The sequence below is a fragment of the Thunnus albacares genome, chromosome 15 (genome assembly GCF_914725855.1).
Source record: "Thunnus albacares chromosome 15, fThuAlb1.1, whole genome shotgun sequence".
Taxonomy (NCBI): Eukaryota; Metazoa; Chordata; class Actinopteri; order Scombriformes; family Scombridae; genus Thunnus; species Thunnus albacares.
In genome coordinates, this window is record NC_058120.1 from 22,951,111 (window position 1) to 22,963,719 (window position 12,609).

A 12,609-nucleotide genomic window follows, 5' to 3' on the forward strand; every position below is an offset into this window, starting at 1 on the left:
TTTCTCTCGGCCATCATGTTGTATACCAAACTAATTGTTGAATAAAAAAAGAACTGTCTAGTCTTGGAGTGGATTTTGCATTTAGAGATGATATTTAAGTGTTGTTAAAGCTCTGCTTCACCATGTTTTTATGGTAAAATTGCCGTTCTGTACTGTCCATCAGTGTGATGTCACAGCTGGACAAACTACTGATATCCAGTATGTAACTTTTCTAAGTCAGGAGTTGTTTCATGTTTTTGCACTGGTAGATGTGGTCTTTTATACAACATTCTGACTTTGCCACTTCCACCTCATCTGTTTTAAGCAGATTGGAAAACTCATCTGATGTCAAAAAAAAGCAAATGCAACCAAAAAGCTTAATAGATGGATTGCAATCTGGATGGTTTTGAGACGCACTCTAGCCAGATAATGAAAAGGTGCGAACTTATCTGTCTCTTCAAGCCAAATAGATAATCTTGGTAGTCTGTGGAGCAGCTTCAGAGATTTAAAGACTTACAGTAATGCAGAAAGTGTAACGAGAGGTTTTAGCGTTCGTCAAAACCTGTTTCGCCGGTTGTAGTCCATCTCTACAAATCATCCATGGGTTTGTGTTAGTTGATGGATAGATGCTAACTGAACTGGTTTTTAGCACACGTTTTACTTCTGGGAAGTGAGATAATCCATTCTAGTTTGACAAAAGAAAAAAAAACCTCTTAATTCAAGGTCCAATTACTAGCTTTTAAAAGGCTTTCAACCACATCTCATAGTCTTCCTCACTGGATTGGGTTTTGCTCAGTTGTCATGGAGATTCCTAGTGATCTTCACAACAAATGAGCTTGAAGATCATTAAGAATCTCTTCTCACGGTCTTCCTCAATCGCCCTAATTGTCTGCTGAGGAAGACTGTGAGATGTGGCTGAAAGCTCAAAAAAAAAAAAAAAAACAGTAAGTGGATTTTGAGTAAAGAATTTTGCTTGTTTTTTGGCAGCTACTTAACAGTTTCAGATGTATTACCACCAACCTCTGGACTGGAGTCAGACCTGCCCTGATTTGCCCCAAAAATGAGTACGTGACACTCAAGATAACAATTGTAAAAGAGGTTTTAACAATGTTGTGTCATCGGAGGAGGAGGCAGCCAATCAGTGTTGTTGTTCATGAAAAATGCAACTGGTCTGTTAATAAACTCCAAACAGCCTGTTCCAGTAGATGTGGGTGTGGAGCTCTGGAAACCACAAGAATATTCTGTGAAACTGAACAACTTTTGGTGAATAAATGTCACCAGCGTGTCTCTTGTTTGAGTTTGTATTCATGTCTGCCCAGCAAGAGTTTAGGCCACCAACCAAAGAGAAAAATGGGTCGACACAGATCCTCTTACAAATTAAGTGATGTTTCATTAAAAATAGCATTTCAGTGCTCACGCTCCAAGATAAACCCCATTGTGAGGGATAAAAAACAAAAGATCACATCTAAAAAAGAAACAAAAAAAACAAAAGCCAAATGTGACTTTTAGCAGAGCAATATGGGAGGCAGATATCATTTGACTCTATCTGCCTACGCAAACCAACAACCAGCCACCTAGCATAACTGAAATAGATGGTGTTGTGGGCTTGGAACCGATGGAAACAGGGTAGAATACAAAACAGGAGTACAAGAATGCTGCGTATTGTCTGTCTGAGAGCGGGTTGAAGACAATGCGAGCCTTCATTGGCTTGTGTCCATTGTGCCTGGGATTTCTTGGGCCGTGTCTCAGCTGAAGAGGAGAAAGGTCTTCATTCAGCCCGCTCGGGGCTTCTTCAAACCTGCCATTGTCATGGCTTCTTCTCTCCCCGTCCCAATGTTTTCTTTTCTCTCGTGGCTGATTGATACCTCTCTGCTGCACAGACACAGCGTTATAGTTATGTCACTCAGCAAACCGTATGGTTTTGAAAAGCCCTTGACTGCTGTTTTCTTTTGTTTGGCGCCTCGTCTCTTCGTCGGTGTTTCGCTTCCTGCTCTCAAAATAGGAGACTTGGAGAGGAGTTAGATTACACCCAAGGTCAGCTCCTCAGTCTTGACGCTGAATGACAGTTGATATGGTTATTGGTGGCTTTCTCCTCTCTCAGTCCTGAACACATTCCTCTGTCACTCATGGAGGTTTTGACCCACATCTTTTACCCTGTGTGACAATAAACCTTTGCTATTGTTGAACAGCCAGTCCTGCTTCTGAATGACATTCAACGCCGTGTTATTATGTGCCAAAATAATTTAGGAATGATGTCATTCTAACCAACAACGCTGCTTAATTTTGCTGTAAAAAGGAGAGCCGGATGATAAATGGTTGGCCTCCAGATTGTGAGTAACCAGCCTGTTCTTAGCAGCTCTTCTGAATGATTTAGTCAAAAGAACCAGTCCCTGAAAAGAAAAGCTCCTTTAAAAAAAAAAAAAAAAAAACTTCTTGTGTGAAGGAAGTGTCTCAAAAAATCGTGACAGGCTTGTTAAAGCACCCCCCAACCCCCCCCAACAATGCCACCCTCGGCTGCCCCGCCGCCACCATCCCCTTCAGTGTTCAGTCTGTTGGACAACACAGACAAAGTGATGGCAAAGCCAAAGCGGATTTAGCTCAGCCTGCCACGACACCCTCGGTTCACATTAAGTTAGACTTACAAGTGTAGGAATCTTAAAAAGTTTCTGTGATCTGTAGCCAATTCTTCACTCCGGTGAGCAGCTTTTTAGATTTCACCGAGGAGAAAAGTTTTTTTTAGATAAGATTGTGGCAGCAGCAAGGTGGCCGCTGGCTGCTTCATAACTGAAAGGTCACATGTTTGATAAAGTTTCTCTTATTTAGAGTCTGGCTGATACTGGATTTTTTAGGCTGATACCAGTATTGATATTTGAGAAATTATAAAACTGATGACATATTGGCCGACATTGGTCATTTAAAGCTGCTGTAATTAATATTTTTATACTAATTTAAAGATGTTGCTTGTAGTGATGAACGCTCAGCTCTATTTCAGCCGATTGTTTGTAACTTTACTGTTCAGGTTCACTCACACCACTCTCATCAGCATTGTTTCTGGCAGGCAGCTGTTTTCAGAGCTCTAAAAAGCCAATGAACACTACCTGCTCAGCACCGACAGACACATTTAGCAACCAGTTGGTGAAGATAGTGAAGCATTTAGCAGCTAAAGAACCAGATATTTCCCTCATGAGTTGGTGGAAACCAAAACAGAGCTAAAAGAGAGTCAATATTTGACTTAAAGTCATCATGTGGACAGACACATGACTCCAAAAGAATGGTAATGTTGTTATGTAAGTGCTGGATGTGTAAATAAGCAACTATTTGCTTAAAAGTTCACCATAACTTTAAAGGTAATGATACTACATATCAGTGCTGTGTTTGCAGCTTGTTCTGCTGCCTTCAAGTGTCCAAAAGAGTCAGTTTATGCAGGCAACACATGACACGAAGATACAATTTTGAAAAGAATCCCTTACTGTAAAATGTCCAGTTCGCTGCCTATCTTGGTCACCAATAACAAAATAATAATACAATTTAAGGTAAATGTTGTTATTATTTTGTTATTTGTGACCCAGATAGATAGCGAGCAGGACATTTTACAGTTAAAAAAGTAAACTTGTCAGTGCTCTCTGGTTTTTACCTATTAGCTGGTAACAATTGATTTTTAATAAGATAAAACCCTCTGATATTATCAGCCAAGCAGACTGGCAGGTTCTAGTAAAATATGCTTGAAAAAAACACTGACCTCTGCCTGCTCACACATTGTAAGCTTCTCAGCATAAAAGCATCAAATTAACACATAAGGTGTAAAAATGTAAATCATAGAAAAATCACACCAGCACTGAGTCATTAAACCTGATGATGCCCTGAGGATGACAGTGTCGGTGTGTTTTCTGACATACTGTATGTGTTTTTGCTTACTTGTAAACTGCTTAGCTGTTTACTTGTGTCTGTTTTATAAGTACATGGCCCGGCCTGTTGTGAATGACTCATCTGTTTGTGCTCGTTAGAAAAACACGCCAGCGGTGCTAAACGGAACATTCTTGTTCTCATTCTTTTCTCTGTATATCTATCTATCTCTCTCTTCAGATTGTGCAGTCTGACGTTGAAGAAGCTGGTGGTGATGAGAGAGCTTGATAAAGAGCTGATCTCTGTGGTCATCGCTGTTAAAATACAGGTATGCTGCATAAAGAGACACAACTGCTACACACACACACACACACACACACACAAGCAAATCCAATAAGTCCATCTGCCTTATATATCTTATTTCCTGCAAAAGAAAGATCATACTGGTTTATATCCCGACCATTTTCCAATCCATATTATTGTTCTTTTCATTGTCTTAAGCACATTTTATTGCACCTTTAACATTCATGTCATGCAGTGTGCATATCAGCTTGCAGAGACAAATGTGGTTCTGCTTTTGTCAAAATGATGTTATCATGCATCCACAACCTAACTTTAAAATGATAGAAAAAATGCATTCAAACATGCACCCTTTAAAGTATGAATGATGTGTAGAAAATGGGATAAAACATGTAAAAAAAACACTGGTATAGTGTTTAAAAATGTGTTGAATCCTGCTGAATGCAGAGTGAAGAACAGCTGCAGAAATGCAGACTACTTTCCAGGGGAAGCGCCCCACTAAATTAAACACCGACTGATTCCCACAGGGCTCCAAGAGGATTTTGAGGTCCCATGAGATAGTGCTGCCACCCAGTGGGTCTGTGGAGACTGATCTGGCACTCACCTTTTCACTGCAGGTAAGAAAAATAATCACCAGGCAGCAGTTTGGCAAATAATGAACATTGTAAGTTTCCAAAGAAACCGTTTATAAATATATTTTTTTAATAAAAGGTGAATATCACAGGATTAAGTAAGTGTGGGACGAGTTTCATCACAGTTGTTGCCATGACAACTGTGCAGCCTTACAGTATAGTGGATGTTAATTAAATATGAGGCTCTCTTCTCGGGAATACATCAAATACTGTTAGGAGATGCTTCTTTTTTGTGTATGCACAAATGTCAAAGAGTAGCTAAATTATTAATCTTCATAAGCCTGCAATAGTCTTGTATTTTTGTTATTGTCAACAAATCCCATGAAAAGACCAAAAACAGTAATGTGTTAGTCTCTCTCTGTCTCAACACTTTCTGACTTCCCAGGCCTTTGTACATGAAAGCAGGTCACAAATATATTTTTTCATTTAAAAAAAAAAAGGCTCAGTCATTTCTATGGCTGCAACTATTATTTTCAGTATCGATTGATCTGCCGACTATTTTCTCAATTAATCATATTTTCTATAAAATGTCCAAAAGAAAACAAATTGCTCATTTCTAAGAGTCTTCAGATGTTTTGTTTTCTCCAACCAACAGTCCAAAAGCAAAATATATTCAGTTTACTCTGATTTATGGCAAAGAAAAGCATCAAACGTTCACATTTGAGAAGCTGGAATCAGCAAAGTTTTGCCATATTTCCTTAAAAAATGTTAATTTGTTTGATTAAATGTTTGGATTATCAAAACAGTTGCCAATTCATTTTCTGTCAAACAACTTATTGATTAATCGACTTATCATTTTAGTCATTCTCTAAGGAAAAATGCAGATTCCAGCTTCTCATATGTGAGGATTTCATGCTTTTCTACAACAGTTAGGCACAATAAACTAGAGTACCCATGTCCATCTTAATGCAGAGACATGTCAGCCAGTGCAACAGAGTGGCTCATTGATGTGTTTTTAATAGTTTTTAGACAATGAGGCTCTACAGAACAGAATAATAAACAAGATCAGGCTTTGGATACACAGACAACTCTTGTTAGTAGGATTCATTCATTGTTTGTTTTAGTCTTTATGTGGGATTTGTTGACAAAAAGAAACAAACAGAACATCACAAACCTCATCCTCAAAGCTACAGGTAAAGTTCTGAGTGAATTATTTGTGCGTTCTTCTCTTTTATCCTCTGTTTCCTCCTCCCTCAGTACCCGCACTTCTTAAAACGAGAAGGAAACAAGCTGCAGATCATGCTCCAAAGGCGGAAGAGATACAAGAACCGAACCATCTTGGGCTACAAAACTCTTGCAGTGGGCTCTATTGATATGACCGAGGTACGCTGCACCAAACCTGCATTTGTGTTCATGTTGTCTGCCTCGAGTTTAACGCCGGGTAATACAGTCGTGTGTGCAGTATGTAAAAGATAACAAGTGTCGGGGCAGACAGGTGCATCAGCTCTAACAGGACCGGTGGATGCTGCAGGTCGACATATGCAAGAAAACTTTGTCCTCCTCATCCTCATCTGGAGTTTGGTGGTTCCTCTTCTTCTATAACTTTGACTCTTTTGAGCACATATTACAAGAAAAACCTTAAATAAACTATTTGGCTTTCTAATTAGTCTGAGAATCATAGTTATTTTTGAAACACCTTTTTCTCAGTATGAATCTGTTTTGTTCTAATTATCCCTAAAGAAGTAAAAACAAATGTTATCCTGCAGACAGATTGTTGCTCGTGTTTTAAGAAAAACTAGAATACATAAATAAGTGGCTGGTTTCTGATGAATATTTTTCCGTGCACAGGAATTCCCATATGGCTGACAAAGCTCAGCGGAGCTTATTAAGGTCACATCTCAGCAGCTGAGAGAATATGAAAAAAACCAAAAACATTTCAACACCTGGGAGGAATAAAAAAAAAAAAAAAAAGAAGAAACACAGAGTTGTACTTAACCACAAGAAAGAAATGATTCTCGCTTTTCCAGCTGAAGCATACAAAACGTCTCTGGCAGAACATACCACACGAGATACGGTGTAAACTGCTGAAGGTCTCACAGGACTCCGCGAGCACGGTTCACATTTAGGGCAGCGCTGTCCTGAAGTGACTCGGGTTTATTATTGGATTTGTTTGAATCTCTGAGGTGACTTTTCTAACTCAGTGACTACTACTAATGTGCTTTTGAGCACGCTGAGCACTAAAAGGCTTCAGTGGAGCCTTTTAGCCGACAGCAGAAAAGGGTGGTTGGTTCAGCTGGGCAGCACATTTTTCCTTTTCTCTTTTCTTTATTTACTTTTACAGGAACAAGACACATAAATCAGCATTTCTGTAAATATGTGTTAGCCAAAAGACTCATTTTCAGCTGTTTTTCCCCCTGGCCAGATGTTAGATTAGCCATTAAAACAACAATAAAGCAATCAAAGTGTAAAATCAGAACAGGAGAAAGGAGGCAAAAACACTGAGCAGCTGAGAGAATAATAGAGAGAGTACAGGAGTAAAGCAGGAGACGTGCAAAGTTTGACATGTACAATACAGACACGAGAATAAGCAGACAGATTTCACTTGTTCACAAGGACATCCACATGTAAAAACACACCTTTACCTACATATACTCAGTTATACATGAATTCAAAGTGAGCAAACACTTGTGCAGGAGAGGCAGGAAGCTAAAAGACATCTACTAAATACTCAAGATATTACAGAATTACATTAAATAAGAATAATGAGAGGTAGAAAGGTATTAGATATTTCTTGTATTGGACAATTGAGATGTGAAGAATCAGAAGAACTGATACAGTGGATTATAAATTTGCTCCAGTCTATAAAGCACAAAAACACTAAGACCATTTGACAAGAGGCAGAAACCCTCCGGTGTTTATCTGGCTGCAGATTTTCCCCTGTTAGTCCGTCATCAGATCACATCTTTGCGTCTGTTTCCAGAGAAGAAACAGTGTGATTCATGTGTAAAACTATATTCAGCCTTTGACCTGAATATTTGTTACAATGATATCACAGACTGAACAATCTGAACAAGAAACCTCTCTGTCTCTCTGACGACCGTGACCGCCTTGAAAAAAAAAAAACCCCGCACACAACTTGAGTGGATTAATTCTTTCACTGCATTTCTTCTTCTTCTTCTTCTCTCTTGTGGGTTTTCTGCTCCCGCTATCTTTCCTCAGGTGATGCAGCACCCGACAGAGGGAGGCCAGGTTCTGCCTCTCTGCAGCAACCAGAAAGACATGCTGGGTAAAGTGGCAGAGATCTGGATCTTTTCCCTGTCCAGTCAGCCAATAGACCACGAGGAGGCAGCCCTGCAGGGGGGGCAGAAGATCAAATGCTCCGGTACGCTTTGCTTCTCATTAACACTGCTGTTCTGAGGTTAAAAACAGCATGTTGCCATCATAATCACCTAATATGTTAGATGGGCAAAACAGAGCAGGGATCACAGAGTTCAGGGTGTTTTTTTTTTCTCTGTCTAATCATGCAAAGTGGTAAAATTCAGGTCGCATACAGCTCTGTGTGTACTGTACATCATGTATATTTAGAACCTGGCTGCATATCAAATTTAAAAGGGTCGTTGAAATATGTATGAAGTGTCTCCTGCTCTCGAGCCTTTAATCTCTCTACTTGTCTTCTGCTTCAGATAACTACTCAGAGGAAGAGTACGAGAGCTTCTCCTCAGAGCAGGAGGCCAGCGATGACGCCGTGCAGGGACAGGTGAGTCGGCCAGGAAACCGTTGAGGCGACGTGAATCAATCCTCCGTATTTGTACTACATGATTTCCTCAAGAAAAGTTCAGCTAAATGATACAGGTGACTTTCTCTTTTTTTTATTTATTGGAGGCTTTGCTTTTATTTCTTCTTGTTTTCAGGATCTCGAGGATGACGAGTACGATGTGCGAAAGCCAAAGAAGCAGAGGAGGTCGATCGTAAGGACCGCCTCCATCACCAGAGTAAGAGACTGTTGCGTTCATGTGCTCAACAAGAGTATTAGAAACAATACATACAGATGTGTGACAACATAAAGTGTCTTAGAGCTTCTGGCACAGATTCTACAAGTCGCTGGAAGAATAAACACAAAGATATTCCCTCATTTGCTGTTTTGTTTAGTTGCAGGAAGCGCTGTCACTCAAAAAAAATCACCTGTCGTATCTCAGTCATGTTGAGATCAGCTGAATGTGAAGGCCGTACTCTCCTCATTTATTCAGCTTTTTTCCTTTAATTTGTTGCCCAACTGTGTATTTTAAGTTTGGGAAGCTCTTCTGGGAAACACACCTGTGACCATAACAGTGTCTGCACAGTGTACACACACACATACACACACACATACACACACACACACACACACACACACACACACACACACACACACACACACTGAACTTTACTCCCAGTAAGCTTTATTCCCTCAGCTCAGTTTTGGACTTTTGTGGTGTTTTTAGTTTACATTTAGGAAACGCTGCACCAACTCATGCATGATGACTGAAAATCATTTTTATTGAATTTTTAAATGCAGTGACAGCTTGTCATATGTTGTTAAGACAAGTTTGATTTATTTTGTAAGTAATGCTTTAAAAAAGCATTGAGACATAGTGGTACATGGGTTTAGGATACAGTGTTTTCTACCCATATAAAAATGAGTTTTCATAGGTAAAGAATAAAGTATTTGTTCAGGCACTGGAGTTGAATGTGCTTCTAAAATAAGCACCAGTTATTTCCAATTAACACCTATTTTAGTTTATCTTGTAGCTAATGTGTTTGCAGATGGTCTATACTGTCTAACAAGAGCTATTAAACATCTTAAAGGACCAGTGTGTAAGATTTAGGGGGATCTATTGGCAGAAATGGAATATAATATTCATAAGTATGTTTTCATTAGTTTATAATCACCTGAAAATAAGAATCTTTGTGTTTTCATTACCTTAGAATGAGCCCTTTATATCTACAGAAGGAGCGGCTCCTCTTCTATGAAGCCCTCCATGTTCCGCCGCCATACTTCTACAGTAGCCCAGAACAGACAAACCAAACACTGAGAGAGCCTTTTTGCAAGTTTCATCACCACTGTGGGTTCTCCTTCATGCTTTGAAGAGGAGGGGGAGGAGAGGGGTGTATTCAGTCGGTTGCAATCTGCAACCTCACTGCTAGATGCCACTAAATCCTTCACACTGGTTCTTTTAAATGAGACCATTTTAACATGTTTTTGCTGATGGTTGATATGTTATACTACGGCTCAGTGAGCAGAAGCAGGAGATGAAAGCAGATGAGGCATGATGTTGCTTGATTATTGATTTACATGAGCACACACGAGCAAAAATCAATACCCAGCCAACTCTGCAAATGTATCTACTGCCGGTAAAATGACTAAAATGGAAATGCTCCGGCTCAGCAGCGGCCGTAGCTGTTTTCTCTGTATTGGATTGCTGAGAGCAAAGTAGTAAATCATAAGTAGGTCACAAACTGACTTGTGGTTTTGTGTTTATTCTCCTGTGTTTTAGCAGCAGAACTTTAAGCAGCGAGTGGTGGCTCTTCTGAAGCGGTTCAGAGTATCGGATGAGGTGGGTGTTTCTGTTGATGCCACTCTGGGAATTTGTTTTTTTTTTTTTTTTCTTCCTCTACTGCGGAGCTGCTTAGCCACACTAAATATGTAATGTGCATGCTTGTGTGTGTGTGTGTGTGTGTGTGTGTGAAGGTGCTGGACTCGGAGCAGGACCCTGCGGAGCCTCCTCCTGAGGTGGAGGAAGAGGATCTGGACCTGGACAGCGTGGAGTTCGAGAACCCCAGCGACAGCGGCCCGGAGCTGGATGATGACGACAGCGTTCTCAGCACACCAAAACCCAAACTCAAGTGAGTGTGTGTGTGTCTTTATTTGTGAGACACTGAAGGGAGATATGGGTTGTATCATGTTGCCAAATAATGATGACAATAAAGTGTTTCACAAAAAAATCTGGATTAAATTATCTGACTGAAACTTGCTAAAAGCCATTTTAGCTGAAAGCAGCGCTAAAAGGGTTGGTATTCAAATATTCATGGATTTATTGTTCCTTAGATTATCCAGCAGGCTGCAATAACAAAAGTGGTTTAACTATTTTTGTATATATTTCAAGTTTAAAAACAAAACCAAAAAAGCAAACAGTATACAAAGGGAGGAGGAAGCGCTGCACGGTTCAGATGACTCATCTTTAGTGCGGCAGCTGAAAGTACAAAAAAACAAAATCCAGGAAGTCTTGTTTGACATTTGTCCTTGAGTCTTGCAGACAACCATGGAAAAAAAAAAAACAAAGGCACTCCGTCTTCAGGTGACATAATGTTATGAATTTATTCTTCGAGCATGAGCAGTCAAGCAGACCAACACGTATCGACTCGAAGTCTTCATCAGGGTCAAACACGTAATCAGTCTGAATTATATATCAGCCAACACGTAGGGTGTTGTATATAATCAATATAGGGCGCTAAAACAATAGCGAGGGCCCCGTTAATGCCAAGTGATTTACATTAAGTGGGAAAGAAAGCAAATATTTCAAGTTTTTTCTGACTGTCTTTAAAATCATTTCCTGTCTGAGCTGAATGGATCTTGTCACTTTTCATTTTTCTCAGTAAACCTTTGAAACAGAGTTACTGCTTGTGAAGATTTATTTTGCGTCAAGCTCACTGCTTCTACACAGACTTAAACTCATTAGTGGTGATTTGGACAACAGAGAAGAGTGAATAATACTGTACATACAACACTGCATTATATACTGACCTGCAGACCTCATCTCAGTCAATAAAGGTCAAAGGTCACATTAAGACCTGCGCTGTTCTGTTCTGTTTCAGGCCATATTTTGAGGGTCTCTCCCTCTCCAGCTCTCAAACTGAGATTGGCAGCATCCACAGCAGCCGGAGCCACCGGGAGCCTCCCAGCCCGGTGAGACCACAGTTATTCCAGCAGCATTGTTTTCTTTTTTGAACAGACAACTTTAGTTCATTTCAGCAAATGTCTGCATCTTTGTGTTCCTGGTCGCTCGTCTGCTTCAGGACAGCGCTTCGTCTGTGTTTACTTAAACAAACCGGGTTACTAACACCACAGTGAAACAGCTGGAGGCTGACCAGTATGACCACAGCGCTGCACTGACAGCTGACGAGCAAATCCACCGGAGCAGCAAGCCGTTAATTTTCTTGGTCAAGGGCACATCACTGAAGCACAGCAGAGAAAAATATAACTTCCCACACTCAGATTTTCCCATCAGTCTGCAGCTTTAAAGCAGGGATACTGTGATCACCGGTTTGTTTATGGAACTGTAGGACTTCTGTTGAATCAGGAGTCTGTCTAGAGATGTTGAATAAAACTATTCTTTATTCTACTTTCTTCCAACAAAACCAGGTAATGTTTATTATTCCTCTCGCCGTCTCATTCCAGATTGACCCAGATAAAACTAAATGCGGTGGAGCCAAGTTTCAGGATGACAATGTTTCTGATAACGTCTCCTTTGTGAGTATCGGCTCTTGCGGCTGCCTGAGATCCATAACTGGTATCTGTGTTATTATGCAGGTCAATATTTGGAGTAAAACATTGAAAAATAAGCATTTCTAGGCCTTTAAAGAGGCTTAAATTACAAGGTTGTTATGTTCCTCAATGTTTGACTTTATATTCTGTATGTTTGTAGTCTCACAGTCACTTCACATGCAGAAAAAAGAGAAATATATCAGCTGGTAATGGTTAAGTTTATAGTCAGAATAAAATAAATCCTAATGAATAACAACCAAATTCTCAGGGACAATAAAGGAATCTCAAGTTGTGAAAAAGTGCAGTGTGTTGTTTTGAAAAGAAAAAAGGCACAAACACATCTGTCACCTCTTAACTATTCTTGTTTTTTTTTTCTCTTTGTTTGTTAATTTC

General features: G+C 39.9%; 1 protein-coding gene across 3 annotated transcripts in view; it reads left to right on the forward strand.

Annotated features, from left to right (window-relative positions):
• The window catches only part of pacs2 (phosphofurin acidic cluster sorting protein 2), a 67,482-nt gene that overhangs the window by 41,087 nt on the left and 13,786 nt on the right, over positions 1-12,609 (forward strand). For 2 of the 3 annotated variants that reach the window (XM_044374002.1, XM_044374004.1), the window contains exons 2-11: positions 4,063-4,150; positions 4,650-4,739; positions 5,952-6,077; positions 7,914-8,076; positions 8,378-8,451; positions 8,606-8,686; positions 10,229-10,288; positions 10,423-10,577; positions 11,547-11,637; positions 12,130-12,201. In XM_044374002.1, coding sequence (XP_044229937.1) covers positions 4,063-4,150; positions 4,650-4,739; positions 5,952-6,077; positions 7,914-8,076; positions 8,378-8,451; positions 8,606-8,686; positions 10,229-10,288; positions 10,423-10,577; positions 11,547-11,637; positions 12,130-12,201 — 1,000 coding nt within the window. The remainder of the gene's footprint in view (positions 1-4,062; positions 4,151-4,649; positions 4,740-5,951; positions 6,078-7,913; positions 8,077-8,377; positions 8,452-8,605; positions 8,687-10,228; positions 10,289-10,422; positions 10,578-11,546; positions 11,638-12,129; positions 12,202-12,609) is intronic. The other variant, XM_044374003.1, reaches the window with a different exon arrangement.